The sequence below is a fragment of the Cibotium barometz genome, chromosome 10, assembly GCF_041138505.1.
Source record: "Cibotium barometz isolate CiBa-2024 chromosome 10, ASM4113850v1, whole genome shotgun sequence".
In the NCBI taxonomy this organism is placed as follows: Eukaryota; Viridiplantae; Streptophyta; class Polypodiopsida; order Cyatheales; family Cibotiaceae; genus Cibotium; species Cibotium barometz.
The window spans coordinates 25,576,330-25,594,421 of NC_141055.1; the positions used below are offsets into that span (position 1 = coordinate 25,576,330).

General features: G+C 39.8%; 1 protein-coding gene across 1 annotated transcript; it reads right to left on the reverse strand.

Annotated features, from left to right (window-relative positions):
• Nucleotides 1-12,305: 12,305 nt before the first annotated feature.
• LOC147634706 (uncharacterized) lies at nt 12,306-17,228 on the reverse strand. The gene is made up of 8 exons (XM_086803404.1): nt 16,783-17,228; nt 15,948-16,020; nt 14,922-15,180; nt 14,579-14,737; nt 14,240-14,434; nt 13,990-14,127; nt 13,618-13,850; nt 12,306-12,692 (listed from the first exon to the last, which is right to left on the reverse strand). Exons 1-8 carry the CDS (start codon nt 16,946-16,948, stop codon nt 12,518-12,520), a joined length of 1,398 nt encoding a protein of 465 aa, XP_086659530.1. The 5' UTR covers nt 16,949-17,228; the 3' UTR covers nt 12,306-12,517.
• Between the last annotated feature and the right edge of the window lie 864 nt (nt 17,229-18,092).

The following is an 18,092-nucleotide window of genomic DNA, read 5'->3' on the forward strand; positions in this document are numbered from 1 at the left end:
GTTAAGGAGTGGTAGGAGCAATTGTGCCAAGACCCTATAAACCCTTGGTAGTAAGAACATTTCTAACCAAGAAACTTCACAGATAATAATTTGACCTATCTTATTTATCTTCTTTTGAAAGAATACCAAACAAATCATTGGATGGGTTGTTGGATATACCTGACTACTATTGAATTTGAGAAAGAGAGATGCTAAAAATAGCTTAAAATAAAGTCACCAAATGTTGAGATGACCAATCTGTCAGTTTGCTGAAAATTTATAGGTTGAACTGGATGATTTAAGGTGTGTAATTGAATCGAATGATTGAAGTCCGTAGTTGAATCCGACTTGAATCAGATGACTGAAGTTCCGGATTGGATGATTGAAGTTTGTAATAGGATCAAGCAATCAAACAAGTTGATCAAAGAAGTGAAATTACCGATCAAAAAAGTGGAATCACCGATCGAAATATTGAATCGAAAAATTGAATAAGTGAAATCGCCAATTGAAAAAGTTGAATTGTAGATCGAAGAAGTGAGCAGACGATTGAATCGGGTGATTGAAGAAGTTAGATCGTTGATTGAACTGAACCTGAATTGTACCTACCTTCACTCTAACTCACTCTCTAACTCTCTCTCTCTCTCTCTAACTTTGTCTTTCTAACCCTCTTTGTCTCTCTCTAAATCTCTAACTCTCTAAACTAACCCTCTAATTCCCAAATAAGATATATATATATATATATATATATATATATATATATATATATATATATATATATATATATATATATATAGATCGTTGATTGAACTGAACCTAAATCATACCTACCTCTACTTCACTCTAACTCGCTCTCTAACTCTCTCTAACTTTCCCTTTGTAACCCTCTTTGTCTCTCTCTAAATCTCTAACTCTCTAAACTTAACCCTCTAACTCTCAAATAAGATATATATATATATATATATATATATATAGCACTCTCTAACCCTCTAACTACTACGATATATACTACTACTACTGCTGCTGCTGCTGCTACTACTACTACCACTACTACTGCTACTGCTGCAACTACTACTTACTACTACTACTTACTACTACTACTTACTACTACTACTATATACTGCTACTACTACTACTACTGCTGCTACTGCTGCTACTACTGCTGTTGCTGCTACTACTACTAGAAAAAAAGACAAGAGAAGAAAGGGGAAGTTGCCAACATGGATAGCTGGGAGCCACCATGTGGGAGCTCCCAAATAAGATATGGTAGATGTATGTATCTATATATATCCAAGTTAATAGGTGATAAAATTAAGAAGCCAAACTAATCTAAATACAAACTCTAGGAGCTAAAGGGAATATAAACATTAGATTGATATTACCTACATGGAATTTCCCTCTAGCATAGTGTCAATCCACTAATCGATGTATGGCTCGATGTATGGCCAAACCTAGCATGCTACAATTGGGTATCTTTCATGCTAGACAAGCATCATTATACTTGTTATACTTGTATGAACCATGGTTGAGGGTTCAAGTAAGCACAACTTTCTTGTCTCGTTACGCTTAATTAGTGAACTAAAGAGTGCTAACAACAAAAGCACCGATAAAGAGTGCTAACAACAAAAGCACCGAACAGAGAAAGTGCAAATACATAATGCATTTATCATCTACCCCCCTTTGTTTGAGTGGGCACTAAAAGCACATTCTTCTTTATACCTAGAACAAAAAGTACATTTTGAAGACAAAGATCTTCACCACTAGCAGTAATGACGCAAATGTCACCAATACCTTTGACTAGATAGGAGCCATTATTGCTCGCATAACTGTGTGACCAACTTGCACAAACTCCATATTTTGACCAAACTTCTTTGAGAAGTAATGTACTTGGAAGCACCACTATCAAGATACTAATTGTTTGAAGCGCTGAGACATGAATCTCCGTTAGCATTAAAGCTACAAACGGCCATAAGTGACAAGTCTTCAGGGACAACATTCTTGGCTCTCTAGTTGTATGGGGTAGAGCTGGTAGAAACTTTGTTAGATTTATTTTTCTTCTTTTATTTAGCCTACAATTTATAGCATTGTTCAAGTGCATGGCCATGCTTCTTGTAATACTGGCAAGTAATCTTCTTTGGCATACTAGAATAATTCTTAGCCTCAAAAGATTTGTTTGAATTGTTCTTCTGCAAGAACTTCTTACCTTTGTCCTTGGTGATAAAAGCCTAATCACTGTTAGAACTAATAGATGCATTCTTTTTGAGAACTAATGGACGATTTAAGAAGTCGAATCACTCGATCGAAGAAGTTAAATTACTTGATGGAATCGAATGTTGACACTATTTGAGATGGATGTGTCTCCCTTAGCAACCCGACTTGTCTTCTGCTATTGTTGGAAAGTAACTACTAATATAAGCTTAAAAAATATTTTTGGTACAGCTTTGTTGTTGTAGCTTTGCAAAAGCAACCTATGATGAAGCCATAGCCTTGCGTGTTGCCATCATTAGGAACTCAATGGAGTCTTCTTGGGCCCTTTAATTTGGACGTTTAGTGAAATGCTTAAAATGATAATCCATCTTTGACCAAGCCTAGAGGCCTAGTCCTAAAAGCATATATTTGATTTTTCAAAAAAACAAAGAAAAATGAAAAAAAGGAGATATTCTTAGATCTGGCCACCTAGGTGACTTTAAAGCTTTGTAATGGGCTGTCAGTCAGTCATCATAGCCTTCTCTACCTTTTCGAACTCCAAACATTCCAAAAATTCGTCACTTTCTTCCCCCCTTTTTTGTGTGTGCACTAGATCTCTTTCTCTCTCTACATCCTCTCTCTAAAATGCCCTGCACTCCTTCTCCATGGAAAAAAGCGTCTTTCTCTACTCCAAAAGCCATAGCTAGCAGATCTGTACTCCTAAATGAGCCTTCTCTCTCCAAACCCACAGTAGTAGCCATGGCTTGCAAGGAAGAAGCTTACCATGAGCATTCTCTCTACAATACTTGGTCCTCTCTCCATAGTTAGCAGATCTGTACTCCTAAATCAGCCTTCTCTCTCCAAACCCACAGTAGTAGCCATGGCTTGTAAGGAAGAAGCTTACCAGGAGCATTCTCTCTACAATACTTGGTCCTCTCTCCAAACCCACAGTAGTAGCCATGACTTGCACAGAAGAACCTTTTCATGATGTATTCTCTCTCTATATTGCTTAGCAGCCATAGCTTGCACTAAAGAAGCTTCCCATGATGCATTGTCTCCTTTGCATTTCCTTCTCACCATTGCCAACTCTCTCTATGTTTCTTTGGCTCCCTTTGTGGCTTGTTTCTCTATCCACAATGCAGCTCTAGAGAAGCAACCCTCATCTCCATTCTTCCCATTATTTTTTGATACCATATCCTGCTCCTTCCACTCCTATTCAAGCTTACAAGCCTACTTTCTTGTAGATGGCACTACAAGATATCACCAATAAGCCTTCTAAGATCCGCCTTCAGGTTGATTTGGAGAGACAGAATACACAACCCTACGCAGTAGGAATGTTGCACCCAATATTTCATACGATCAGCTTCGAATGCAAGGAGCAAAGGCCATTGATCTTTGGATTGATGGAAATCTTTATCCACCAGATCCAATATCTGGTGCCCCTCCACCATTCAAAAGCATTACAAGTTTTTTGAAGTTTGTTGGTGATGGTTTCAATGGGCTTCTTGGCTATTGTAGGAGATTACACATGTTGTGGCTAGATGAGGCAGCTGGAAAGAGGCAAACACAATTTGCCTTCGACCAGCTTCAAGCGGCATCGACTTAGCAGATCAATAGTTTGATGCAGAGGATTAAAGAGCTCTCAGAGGAGCTTGAGGCTAGATGAGGCAGCTGGAAAGAGGGAAACACAATTTGCCTTCGACCAGCTTCAAGCGGCATCGACTAAGCAGATCAATAGTTTGATGCAGAGGATTAAAGAGCTCTCAGAGGAGCTTGAGGTGCAGAAGAATAATTTAGCGGATCGTGTGCACAATAAATCAATTTACCGATAATTATGTTCGTCTTCAACACTCCACTCGTAATCTTCGGCGTCGTGTTCACCATTTCACTCACCTTCCCATTGGATATCACGCAAGGCAAAGAAAACGTAAAGCTGTTGGGTTACTTTCTAAGACAGCAGGCACATGCAAGAGGCGCAAACAAAAAACCAGGTAAAAAATTTTGTAGGAATTATAGCAACTTTGAGAAGCAATTAATGAATGAAGCATCTCTCATGGGTGACTCTTGCGATTGTAGGGCATGTGCAACAGCTATACTAGGATGTAACAATGCTGAGGACAATGTTAATGTCTCCCTTCTTCAGCATGTCCTTCAGGAGAAGGATATCATGGAAATGAAAACAGGTTCTGGTAATGATAAGCTGCGGGAGACCCTTTGTCAATATTTCTTGAAGGAAATCAAAGAAATTGTCACACCCAAAGAGATGCTTGATATATGTGACTCAGCAGGTATTAGCCAGAAAGGTTACAGAGCAATGTACAGGTCAATCACTTTAGGGTTGCGAGCAAAGGGAGTTACGCAATCCTTGCTTCCAACACTTTATAGCTTACAGATGGCAAAGAAGTGTGCTAATGGTGATATTGCATCCATGTTTAATGGGTACAAGTGGGTGGAGGATATTATGCCAATGCCAACAAACAAACCCTTTGAATACAATGCATATAACAATGTCTACATTGACATGGAAGTGCTACAAAAAGCAATGATTTAGTACTATGGCCTCACACTTGAAGAGACAGGTGGAAATGTCGTGTTTGTCTTGAAGCTGGATGAATGTCAAATGGTTAAAGGTCAAAGACTGGAGTGTGTTAGTTTAACCTTGATGAGCCGAGCACTTAGAGGAAAGCCTTTAGAGACCCAAGAGTTGGATGCAAGTCAAGACAGCAATAATAGGGGTCAAGGGCATAAGCAAGACTACTACGGCATTCAATTAGAGAAGAACAAGCAGCATGGGTCCTCCCAAAAGAGAACCATGATACCTTGAGGTGGTATTTTGAACGGTCTGGCATTCAACATGTCGTCTCTTGTCAGGTCAATGGTCAAAAGCTTGATGTTCCCGGGATAGGCTGCTTTAACGTTGAATGGCACTTGGGTGGCGATCTAAAAACCTTAAAGTGTATGTTGGGTTGTAAAACAGGTGCGAATACTATATTCTCATGTGTTTACTATTGTCTTTCCAAGACAGCAGTAGACTCGAGTAAAAAGGCAAAGGCAAAAGTAAAAAACAGGTGGGTACAAAAAAAGCAATCGTTTTTTATGATGAACAGAGGAAAGGATCAAAGGTATGGCATAATGGCATATTAAGTTGTGACCAGAGCAAGCCACCTAGTCGTGACCAGGAGGACAATGCTTGGAACCCAATCTTGGACATTCCACTATGTCAAGTGCATGTGTGCACATTACATGCAAGACTCATGATTTTGGATAAGCTATTGATGCTCCACATAAACTATGTCTGGAACATGGAGCCCGAAGATCGACGAGAAGAGTCAATACGTGCACTAGAGGGTGTACTTTCCTCTATTTCCTCTATTGGATTACATGCTGGAGCAGTGGTCTTGACAAAGGACAGAAAATCAAACCCTACACAAGACAACCCTAATAAAATTTGCATGGGTGGATCAAAGGCAAGACACTTGCTATCAAACCACTTGGGTTCTCATAGCCACACTAACTTTGAAATTTGGAAGAAGATATGTGATGTTACAACATATCGAGGAAATGATGCCAGGCTTGGCCTAAAACGTGCATGTGTATGGGAGGTGTGTGATAAAATGGTCGATCTTCTAGAGCGACCTCACCTAGATGACCATGGTATTGAGGCACTTAAACAAGCCACTTGTAGATTTACAGAAGAAATGGTCGAGGCATGGGGAGAAACACACATTACTCACTACATGGTAATGTTATATTTCTTGTGTCCTTGTAGTATGTTCTTCATACTGTTTGTTGACTTTTTGTAATTTTCTATGCAGCATATATTGTATGCACATGGGCCATACTTTCTCGATAGATATGGCTCTTTAGCACTTTGGAGCAATCAAGGCATGGAGAAATCACATTACCAAGCAAAGGCCGTGTATTTTAAGGGCACTCGCCATGGTGGTGGCAAAGTCAAGAGTAATGCGCTCCATGAAATGTTCAACTGGTTCTATCGCGTTCTGGTTGGCAAAAAAAGGTAGAAATCTTGCGGTAATTTCTCTTAGGCGTCAAATAATGAAAACTGTTAATGCAAGAAGAACTGAAGGATACAACAGATCAAATGCTAGGGAGAGACTAAGGCAGTGGTGGGTAGCAAGCAAGCGTCGGTGTGGTTCCTCATGGACTTAAACTCTCTGATTATAATCTTTTTGTGTTTTAATTTTTATAAAAGTTTTTAAAAAATATATTTATAGACATATTAAAGTCATTTTTCATTTATAACCACCACATTTCAATTTCTTCTTTGTGCTCTACTCTCTCTTGCCCTCCCACTATCTCTCGCACACGTACATACCTAGGCCATGCCAGAAGAACAGGAGCAAGACGAGCGGTTTTTTGATCAACTCGGCCCACTACCTACTACAGCAAAAAGGATAAATCTACCTATAGTAACAGAGCAAGAGGCAAAGGAGATGAGAGAAGAAGAGCACAGGAAGGAGGCCGAAGAAGCGCAGCATAGGAAGGAAGCTGAAGAAGCAGAGCCTAGTAGAGAAGCGAAAGAAGAGCGGCGTCGAGAAGAAGCCGAGGAAGGTCAAGGGAAACCACCCGAGATTGTTATTGAGGCCGATACCCTAGAACAGCTAGAGGTTATCTTACAGAACAGGGAGGTCGAGCTCTTGTCCTATGGCATCACGAAAGATACCATTGACAAAGAGTTTGCTCTTGTGAGGGCGGCTTGGGAGAAAGAAATGCAAAAGAGACAGCAGCCCAAAGAGGACGCAAGGAGGGCTAGCCAAGCACAGCCACAAGCACCCACAACATCCAGACGTCCAGTCAAGACGTGTGGCAAAAGAATGGAGGGCAAGTTTCGAGACCAGCTAGAAGAGGAAGAGCGTGCATAAAAGAAAAAGAAGTTCAGGTCTGAACGACCACTGTGGGAGAATCAAAGACCACCACCGCCTCCACCGGTTACAAAGAAGAAGAGAAAATGGAGGCCAGGGACAGTCGCGCTACGAGAGATTAGGAAATATCAGAAAAGCACAAATCTTCTCATCCCCAAGGCACCATTCTCTCGACTGGTGAGAGAAACAATGGAAAATTTTACTGACAGGGTTGACCGCATACAGAGCACAGCTCTTGAAGCTCTTCAAGAAGCTGCTGAAGATATTGTAGTTTTCGTTTTTGAAGACTCAGTGCTGGCTATGGTACATGCCAAGAGAGTCACTTTGAAGCCTGTAGATATGGTCCTACGCCTACGTTTAGAGCGTAGCCTTCTACCTCAATAGGCTAACCCACTTTGTAATTCTCCCTACAAACTTTTGTAATGTTCCCAAAATCCTTTGTAGCATTTTCAAACATTAATGAAAGCTTTTTGAGTTGTGTTAAATTCTTTGATGAGTCCAATTTTTTTTGTATGCTCAGTGCCAATGAACATTTCATTAAAAAAAAATTAAAAAGCACTATACACATAGGAAAAAACACACACAAACACACACACACACACACACACACACACACATATATACACACACACATATATATATATATACACACACACATATATACACACACACACACACACACACACACACACACACACACATATCTATATGTGTGTGTGAAAATTCCTTGAGCCTGAGAAAGGGCACAATGGCTTAAAACTGAGCCGGGATGCTTGCCCGTAAAACAATACAAGGCAGCTTCCCTAGCTACCAAAATACATTTATTTATGTTTGAGGCTAAGGGGTTCTCCGACAAGACTGCACTAAGTGCTTTACATTTTAGGAGCTCGGCATAGGCGATCTCTGAATAGTCTACATGAAAAACCCGCACTATGTCGGCTCTGAGGGCAGGTATGTAGTGCCAAAGAGATGCATCTCGACCCTCTGACTTTGGCCGCGTTCCTCCTACGCGCATAGCAAACTTGTCCACTTCAAAAGCAGTCTATCAACATGACAATATAGAAGTTAGGAAGCGTGAAATGATACAACTAAAAATAATTTGCTTTACAACTAAGAAGTTAGGACATACCTCAGTTGCATCGTCACTTGCAACTAGTTGCTCATTTGTCAAGTTTATGCTTCCTTGGTCTTGAGCATCGCCAGCAATCAAGGGCATGTGTGGTTCAAAGGCAGCTACACTCTCATAGAATTGCACATCTTGCTTTATTTCAACGAGCGCTTTGGCCACTACATCTTCCAAGGAACTGCTACCAATATCATATGCAAGCGCTTTTGTGAGGTTGTCATCTTCAAAAGAGATTTTCACTTTCCCTTTGTCTTGACCCCCAATATTCACGGCAATAATAGACAGTGCCTCATCCTCGTGAAACCCAAGTGTCTTGGCAATGTCATCCAGAAACAAAAATTCTTTCCCATCAATAATGATTGGATGCAAAGACATGACAACAAGGTTTGGGACCTCCTCAAGTACTTCATCGCCCTCTAGAACTAGGTCCGGAACCTCCTCGGGGACATTCTCTTGTAGAGCCAATGCCATTGAGGCCTCCCATTGTTCTGTAACATTCTCTTCCTCAGCATGGGCCTCTTGGACCTGCTCCATTAGCTTTGCTTTGCCCTTTTCTTTTTCCTTGCCACTTTCTTTCGCCACACCCTCTTGTAACAGAAGGACCAAAACCATGTCCCAGCTCATGAAAGAAGTGCCGATGTTGCCCATTTGTAGATCCAAGAGCAAGTCTTCCTCCTCATTCCTGTAGTCCTTTTCTGTGAGGGATTTTAAAGATAGGCGGAATCTAAAATTCTTGTCTTCCCTGAATATGTACTTGATGAGGTCAACCGGAACCCATAGGCCCTCATCACCCTCAAACATGATGGAGTACGTGCTGATGTGTTGATCCATATACCTGGTTACATCTGTAAAAGCATCCGCATGTAGATGCATTGTTGCACGCACATCAATTGCTCCCTCAAACATAGGGACGATCTCGTCAACCCTATGAAGTAGCTCAAGCTTTCCTAGCTGTGCAATAAGTGCGTCAAGTAGAGGTGCCATGACTATGAGTGATTGCAAGAAATAGAGAGTGTGTGATACAGAAAGGTGTGCGAAATTGAGAGCAAGTGTTAGGAGAGAATGGTAATTGTCAATTGATGAAAATGAGTAAAGTATCGTTTATAAATGGGCGACCTTGTTATAAAATTTTTAAGTACCAAAATTTTTTAAAAAAATGGTATGCGAAAGCAAGAACGTATCCTTCCATCACAAGGTCATTTCTAATTTACTAGTGGCTCAAGCCACAGATGCTTGTGTGACCAACCTTACACTATCACAAAAAACTAAAACTTGCACAAGACAATTGAAAAACCTTAATAAGACAGTCAGGCAAAAAAATTGAAATTGTATTTACTTCAATCCAAGATTACATATCCTGTGGTTGTTTGATAGCTACACAGCCAGGGAAAGTAATTTCTCTACAAAGAAAAGATCGTTCCTGCCTGTTGCGCACTACTCTACCATTGATTATCAAAGCAAAATCACCACTTAGTGAGAATCGAAGAACTAAGTAGTCACGTAAGTTGGCAAGGGACCAGTCATCATTCACGTAAGTTGGCAAGGGACCAGTCATCATTCACAGCAACATCTTCTACATCCCCACCTTGCATGGATATATGTAGCACACCCTGTTCTGTAGAGGTTGTGTTGGAGTCTAACGCCTCCCATTCTCCATTTGTAAGCTTCCATCGCCTGTAAGGAAACGCAATGGACAACTGTTGCTTGGCAATATGGTAGCGCATCACAACCTTCTCAACTATTACTCCGCATTTGATGAAGAAAGAACAAATGAGCAGCAAGAACCCTAAACAATGGATGCGGTTACTTATCTTATGTAATAGCTAAACCTAAGGTGTCTATTCACACCGCATGGCTAGGGAGGAAAACCCAGTGAGACAAAAGTGGCCATGGCATCAATACATGGCCTCACTGTAGTACTACCATAAATATCTAACAATAATGTATAATTGTGTGTCCCAAAAAACCCAAGCGTGTGCTAAAAAAATATTGCATTCGAGAAGGTGAAAAAATTGGTCAAGAAGGTTAGGTGAACTAAACCCTATGCTTAAGTAAGTGGTAGTGCATGATTACCTACACATGTTTAGACTACCATTGAAGCCCACCTTATGAGAAAAATCTACTCCCTTGCTTCTACACATGTATAGACTACCATTGAAGCCCATCTTAGGAGCGAAATCTACTTCCTTGCTTTTTGTCTCAATTGGAAACATATAACCCTTTTAGCACTTTTTTTTGGGAAGTGGAAGTCACTAAGCTAGGACTCATTGCCTTGTCTACAAAACTGGATGTGTCACACAAGCAATTGCTTGAGGTTGTTGTTGAGGAATCTGAGAGAGGATCTAATTTAATGCCCATAAGGTAAGATATGCTCTTTTCTTGTGTGATTGGTTATGATATACATATTTCCTTAACTGAGGAACGACCCCCTACAAGAAAAGTTAGTAAGGATTCCATACATAGTTGTAGGACCGAGCCCACCATTGTGAACAAGAGTATCAACCTTATGACATTGTGGCCTAACAATTGTTTTATCCTCAAAATTGTGCATCTTCATAGAATCTATTGTAATACAATCCCTACCTTTGGATAGACCTTAAGGATTGGATGGATGGAAGCCTCCACTCATAAGATCCTATCTTCCAATCTGACACAAGCTCTCATTTGGAAGTTGACATGCATTACGGACCACCTAAAGTGTCACTAAACAAATTGGGACACTTCTTTTAGGGTGAGAAAATGCATGTTGTAATCCCCCATTACAGAGAGGAAAAGAAGGTTAGATGGTGGTGCTAGTGTCAATGTTATCACACAAAAGATTGTTGGGAGACCTCGGAAGAACCTCCCTTGGACCAACATAATGGTTAAACTTGTTGACCCCAAGATAACTAAACCAATGGGAATCTTACATGATGTTAAAATAAAAAACATATGGGTTGAAATTTATACAACCCTCTTGGGTTGTATATTTTTAACAAGTAGGGGTCCTACCATGCCATTGTCGGGATGCCGATATATGCAAGAATCTAGGGTCATATAGATTTTTAACAAGAAGGGATCCTACCATGCCATTCTCAAGGATGCCCATATATGCAAGAATCTAGGCTCATACATGATTTGGAAACCAATCAAATCTACTAGACCAAACCATGAAAGTGGATTTTTGCACATAAAAAGCACATCCCATGGGTAGAGACATACTAGCTCACAATTGCATGGATCACTTTTTTCTATGTTTATCAAACATGCAGTTGGAAGGTGATCCAAAAGACGGCCACAAACACCTAGTCCAGTGTGAAGGCAAGATAAATCTTTTAGGCTTTGAGTCAAAGAAGTAAATCAACTTTAGAAAGGAGCCAAATGTCAAAGAAAGCATGAGCGTTACATGAAATGAAGAAAGAAGAGCATAGAAGAATGGAGAAGAGTTAAAGGTAACATTGAGTATACTCCAATTTTTCATCATCATTTTGTGTTAGCCAAAATCTTGTGAATCAATCTTCCATCAAGCATAACATGACCCATTAACTCTCTTCTTTGACTTCACTCCATGGGACATAGTGTTTTACATCCTATATACATCATTTGGCCTGATAAACCAAAGGTTTGACTGCAATATGATGTATTGCACCATCATTGGATTAATGATAAGGATGCTTTTCAACGGCTTCCTAGATAATGAAGGTTATGTCACTGGAAGAAAGAGCCTTAAAACAAATTGAAGATACAAGAAGTCATGTGATTGAATACCAGGAGGGAAAGAAGCCCACATTTAAATCATGTTATTTCTTCAGAAACAAGCACATTTAATTTAGGCTAAAAGTGCCTCTGATCTGGAATATGCCAAAATTGCATCCTGCATGAAAACAATCCCATTTTGATTTAAGCTAAGAGTGCCTAAAAGAAATAGAAGTGTGATATAAGAGGAAATTTAGTACATGTGACAGGTAATAATTAAGCATGGAAGCCTGCCAATTGAAACATCAATCAAGTACTGAAAAAAGTGGCAATACCAGACATTCCATCAAAACTTGTAAAAAAGAAAACCAACAACCCTCTTAAAAACACACACAAATTAACATAGAATCTCTGTATAAGCACCAAAAAACATGAAATAAGAATCATTGTTGCCCAAGTACAACCATATAGGGTGTTATTACATTAAACAATCAAACAGGAAGTTTTTTCCTGCAAATACTAAGGGATAATGGGAGGCCATCACCTCGCTAAACGGCATTGGCTATGGGTTATTACAACATAATAATAATGATGATGATGATGATGATCCCTTGACCCAACAACAAAAATTCATGTATTGTTGCCAATTATGAAGCTATGGGGGGTGGAACTATCTTCCATGAGTGCGGTTCTGTTCCTGGGATTCCTTGTTGTGGATGAGGGCCTTGACAATCTCCAAGCCATAGGGATCCCCCTCTTCAATCACCTTCAACACTGTGCCGCCTCCAGTGAACAGGTAGTACTTGGCACTGTGCAAGGCCTCATGGTACAGCTTAGGATGCAAGCTGCACATCACCATAACAAAGCCTTAGTTATCATGAACCCATGTACATGTGCTTATTGCTACACACATGTAGGTGGCATACATCACAAAGCCTCAAAACACAAAGATGGTGGTATTATAATGAGCTGCAATATATGCTGGTAGAGAAAAAAAAAGTAAACAATAAGCCAGCATACCATGCAATCTGAGGGCATAGAAGCAACATGGGTAGCATGCAGCATAAATTCATACGATGCCATAATAATACATAGCATAACAGACAAAATAAAATGCCCCCCCATGCATATAACATAGGCAATATATGCATGTGTGCATGTAAGCTCCACCATACATACCATGCCAAAATAACATGGCCCTACATGCATGTAACATAGGCAATATATGCATGTGTGCATGTAAGCCCCAGTGCCCACCATACATACCATGCCAATTTACACGAGAGCATAGTAGCAACGCCCATAGCATGCAGCAGCGATATATACAAGACTGCAAGAGCAACTTAAGCACATAGCTGCTGGAAAGAGTAATAGACCCACATGCAAACCATGAAATGTTTGTGTGATGATGTAGACTATCATAGCAACATGCATAGCATACAACCTAGACGTATCAGGCCCCACAGTCCTATTGGTCGGTATTGGCAGCAGGTCCAAACAGAGAGCTCCATAGATTTAGATTGAAACATGCATATGTACAATGCTTATGTATCAGGTCTTTGTGGCAACATGCATGCAACATAGATGTATGAAGCCATAATAACAGGGCATAGAATGACATAGACCATGAATAGGCGCACATGTACACCATGCTATATACATGTATGAGTGGCATGGTAACAACATACATAGATGTATGAGGCGATGATAGCACCCAAGCATGACGACCCCACATGCTTACCATGCAACATACATGTATGAGAAATATACCTCTTGAATTCTTGGAGGGTGTCTCCTCCCCCAAAAAACTTCTGAGCCAAGATGTTCTGGTCGATGACCTCATCCATCTTGCTAGTGCCATGCCAAAAGTGAGGCATGAGACCCATGACAGCATTCACAAAGATGGTCTTGGCCGAGCCCAGCGCCTCCTTGCAAGGATCAACCCCAAAAGAGGTGGGATCCACATCCACCACATAGTTGTATTCTCTCCCCGGAGCTAAGTCCTTACAAGCAGAAATCAACCATGTCAGCAGATAAGTACCTTAGTATGTGTCTATACACCATAGTTAAGATAGAAACAGGCATAATTATAAACAAAAACAATGTTTAGCTTGAATCAGGTTAAGTTTGCAACCAGCTAACCTTGGCTGCAATCATCCGAAATTGCCCCTCTTTGCGTCCTTCGAGTGTGTCAGATTCTATCAGAAACGGCAGCTCGACAATCTTCTTGTCGGTGGCATCCTGCTCAACCAAACCTCTTGCAAGCTCTATATCTGATTCCTATACATAAAATTCCAAAATAAACTTCGGATTAAATGTGGTTTGTATCTGAATTGATGTACATGATGCATCTCAAACACATGGATTCATGAAGTTGATGATGTACACATACCTGAACCCCTTTGATCTTTACCCCATACTTGGCACACAGGTAGGTGTTGTACATCACCCCACCTAGTATAAGTTTGTCAACCTTCTTGTAAATTTCGGTCAGAGGCCCGATCTTGGTATCATACTTGGCACCAGCAACCACAGCAACAAATGGTCTAGTCGGTTGCAATATCAACTTCACGTGGCAAAGCTCGTCCTTACGAAAAGAGGGATAAGAAAAAAAGAAATATAAGCCAATGATAGGTTGAGAAAAACCCATAAATGACCAGAAAATCCTTTTGGGTTGTTTATTATGTGGCAATGTGTTCTCAACATGATGTATATATGACAGAAGGCATACCTGCAAGCAAAGACCTGCATAAGAGGGCAGGAACTTTGCAATGTGGTATGTGGAAGCATGTGATTGCCACGACCCAAACGCATCATTCACATACACATCAGCCAAACCGGCGAGCTGAACAACAAAGCGTTGCATGTTCTCTCCTTTGTCTTCCTCTCCCTAATATGAAAACAATTACCAACATGTGATTATGATTGTTGCAATCATGGTAGAATTTAGGCCTGATTTTAAAAGCCTCCTCATGTGTATGCAGGTGATATCATTCATGAGGCAGATCAACAAGGGACAGAGAGGGCAATGAGTGGGTGGGTGTGCTTGGGGAAATTGGGGATTAGGATGGTACCGCAAACCAGCGCGTGTTGGGAAGGTAGATGCCACCGATCTTGCGACTACGGAGGTCTTGAATAAGCCAGTTAATAGAGGTGTCGATGTCATGGATGCCTTGATCATCACCATTCACGTGGAACTGTGGCACCACAAACTTGATCCTGAGCTTGTGCTGCAAGTAAGCCACCACCGCATCCACCGCATCATCCTGCCTGATGCTTATCTTCCTTGCCTTCTTGTCGTACGGCCTCCCAATGTGTGTCATGATGATGGGCCTGTTGATTATCCCATTACTTTTTTATCAGAAATCAAAGGAAAATCTTGCCATGATTATCATCACCTCAACTATAAATATCTCGGACCTATCATCGATAAACTTTTGTCATCACTGCACAACTACCCAAGACCCACAAGTGACTTACCATGACTGACAAATCTTGATTAGAAAGAAACTTAGGGCCTAATCATCCCACAACTGTGTAAGCACTATCCCAAACAGAGCTTAATCATGATTATGAAGCTAATCATTCACCATCCTCCTAACAACATCCCAAACAAACCTTTTGAGTTATAATCAAGATTATGAAGCTAATCTCATCCACCATTGTCCCGAATGAACTTTGAATTAAGATCATGATATTAATCATCCAAAATTGTAAGACTTAGTTCTATGGATGGGTCATATTCATCATGATTCTATGAATTAGGAGGAAAAGTGGGATCACACTAATTACCCTCTCATGGTTATAAGCTTAAGCACCGATAATTTATCATCCCAAACATTTTTAACGAGGACATGACAGTAGATAGATTCCCCATTGAGTCTTAATCCCTTTCAAAACTCGAGTAGGTGGCTATTGAGATCACATTAAAAAAAAAAAAAACCAACCTCACACAAAGCTTCTAAAATGGTTTTAATTAATTGCGACCATAATCTTCTTTTAAACTGATTAAAAGGACAATTAGAGTAATTTTGACCTTAACTAATGGGGAAAAAAAAAGGCCTGAATTCTCAATTAAATGATTTCCTCGAATAATTTACCTGCCTCCACGTTCCACGATGTTGTACATAGTAGCCAGTGTTACATCAATACGGTACTGATCAAGGATTTTGCCTGGAAAGTTGATATATATCAAACTCAAAAGTTTAAACTCTAATTATGCATTAATTAACACTTAAAAAAAGTTAATAATTCCTTTGCCCTCAATATACATATATATATATGTGTGTAAATATGTATATCTATATATGTATTATATATGTATATTATATATATTTTGTGTGTGTGTGTGTGTGGTGTGTGGTTGTACAAAGCTTTTTTTTTAAAAACTATATAAACTCTAATTATGCATAAACACTTTAAAAATTTTTTATAATTCTGTGTGTACATTTGTACAAAGCTTTTTTTTTTGAAACTATATAAACTCTAATTATGCATAAACACTTTAAATTTTTTTATAATTCTGTGTGTACATTTGTACAAAGCTTTTTTTTTTGAAACTATATAAACTCTAATTATGCATAAACACTTAAAATTTTTAATAATTCCTTTGCTTTGTGTGTGTGTGTGTGTGTGTGTGTGTGTTGTGTTAAAAAAAAAAACTATATAAATCATCATCAAACTGGCTTCATGAATTAAATTAAAACTAGCTTATTCTCGAGCAAATCAATTCTAGTATAATTTTTTGGGGGAATTATAACAAAAATTAACAGCAGCGAAACTTTAGAATCAGTGTAGAGTAATTGATAAAAGCTAACACGCAGTTACTAGAATCATTCATTATGATTAGTGTGTAACGACATTCATTAGCAAATTGATGATGATTACTAAGACAATAAATATAAGCAAATACGCTAATTAGTGTGAAGTAATCACCTTTTTTCACCACGTTATGATCAACCCTAAGAAGAACCACCTTGTCTTGAAGATCAGCGTCTTGAAGCAAAGGTAAACGAGGGTCCAAATCTGCAGGATCCCTCCCATCATCAACACTGTACCCCACCTTCATGATTAATCCATTCTCTGGGCTATAAGGAGCCATAATTCAATGCTAGAATGAATGATTATCTTTCTGATTATATGCTGAATCACTTCAGCTAGTGGATGAATATTATCTCCTCAATGATGGAATGATCTTAATCTCTGCAATTACTGATTAGCAGCAATGGTGGTGGCTGATTAATGAAGGCACTACTAATATCTGATTAAATCTCTCTACCAAATGGGCGATTAATAATAATCTCTCTAAAGACGCCACTAATACATGATCTCATTGCTAATTGCGCATTCGAGGCGGTTTCATAGAACGATGAAGAGTTCAAAACAAATCCCGGATGATGATCACTGGAAATACAAAGGGGGTTATATATAGAAAACCAAAAGGACGTGCACGCTTGTAGGCTTGAATTACGGGGGTTAATGCTAATGCGAACTTAATCAGGATTAAATGGGTCTTAAGAACGGGCTCCGTGCCACTCGGCAAGCATCTCTCTCGAGTCTTCTGTTGCAAACGGATTTTTTTTTATAAAAAGGGGTGAGATGATGAACCTAAAATATGGCTACATTAGCATTAAATGAGACGTTAATTATCACACCATGGATGGCTGTTTATAGAAAGTGGCATTTGCACCCCCAACATCACTGATGACTCCACCGTTGCTTGGCTCTTCGGATAATTACACCACTGTCATCATAGGCATAGGATATGTTTATGCTTATTAGTCTTGTCTTCTTTTTTATCCCCTTGATGGGTACCTCCTCCTTCCTTCCTTTATGTAGAACAACTTGAGCCCCCATCCCAAGGTGGCTTGGTCTCCCACCCAAAGGCTACCAATCCTCGTCGGTAAACGACTCGAATGCCACTGGTGATCTCGCCCGGATTTGAACTCAGGACTTCTCCCATCCTCTAATCACAAGCCTCACAAACCTACACTGCTCTGCTACACACCTATTGGCACTATAATAATTATAGTCTTGCAACAACAAGGGATATGCCATAACAAACATTAGGCTATCAAATGTTACCTTAGTATAGTTCTAGTAAGAAATCCAATAAAATCTTCCAATATAGTTCTCTCTCTCTCTCTCTCTCTCTCTCTCTCTCTCTCTCTCTCTCTCTCTCTCTCTCTCTCTCTCTCTGGCATTTGTTGCAAAAACTGAGGTTAATAGCATTTGGCATAGCCTTC

Coding starts and splice junctions, on each gene's coding strand:
- LOC147634706 (XM_086803404.1), bottom strand. CDS start 16,948: ATGGCTCCTTATAGCCCAGAGAATGGATTAATCATGAAGGTGGGGTAC. Junction 15,181..15,947: donor ATCGTGGAACGTGGAGGCAG/GTAAATTATTCG, acceptor GATAATCAACAG/GCCCATCATCATGACACACA. Junction 13,851..13,989: donor TTCGGATGATTGCAGCCAAG/GTTAGCTGGTTG, acceptor TCTGCTTGTAAG/GACTTAGCTCCGGGGAGAGA.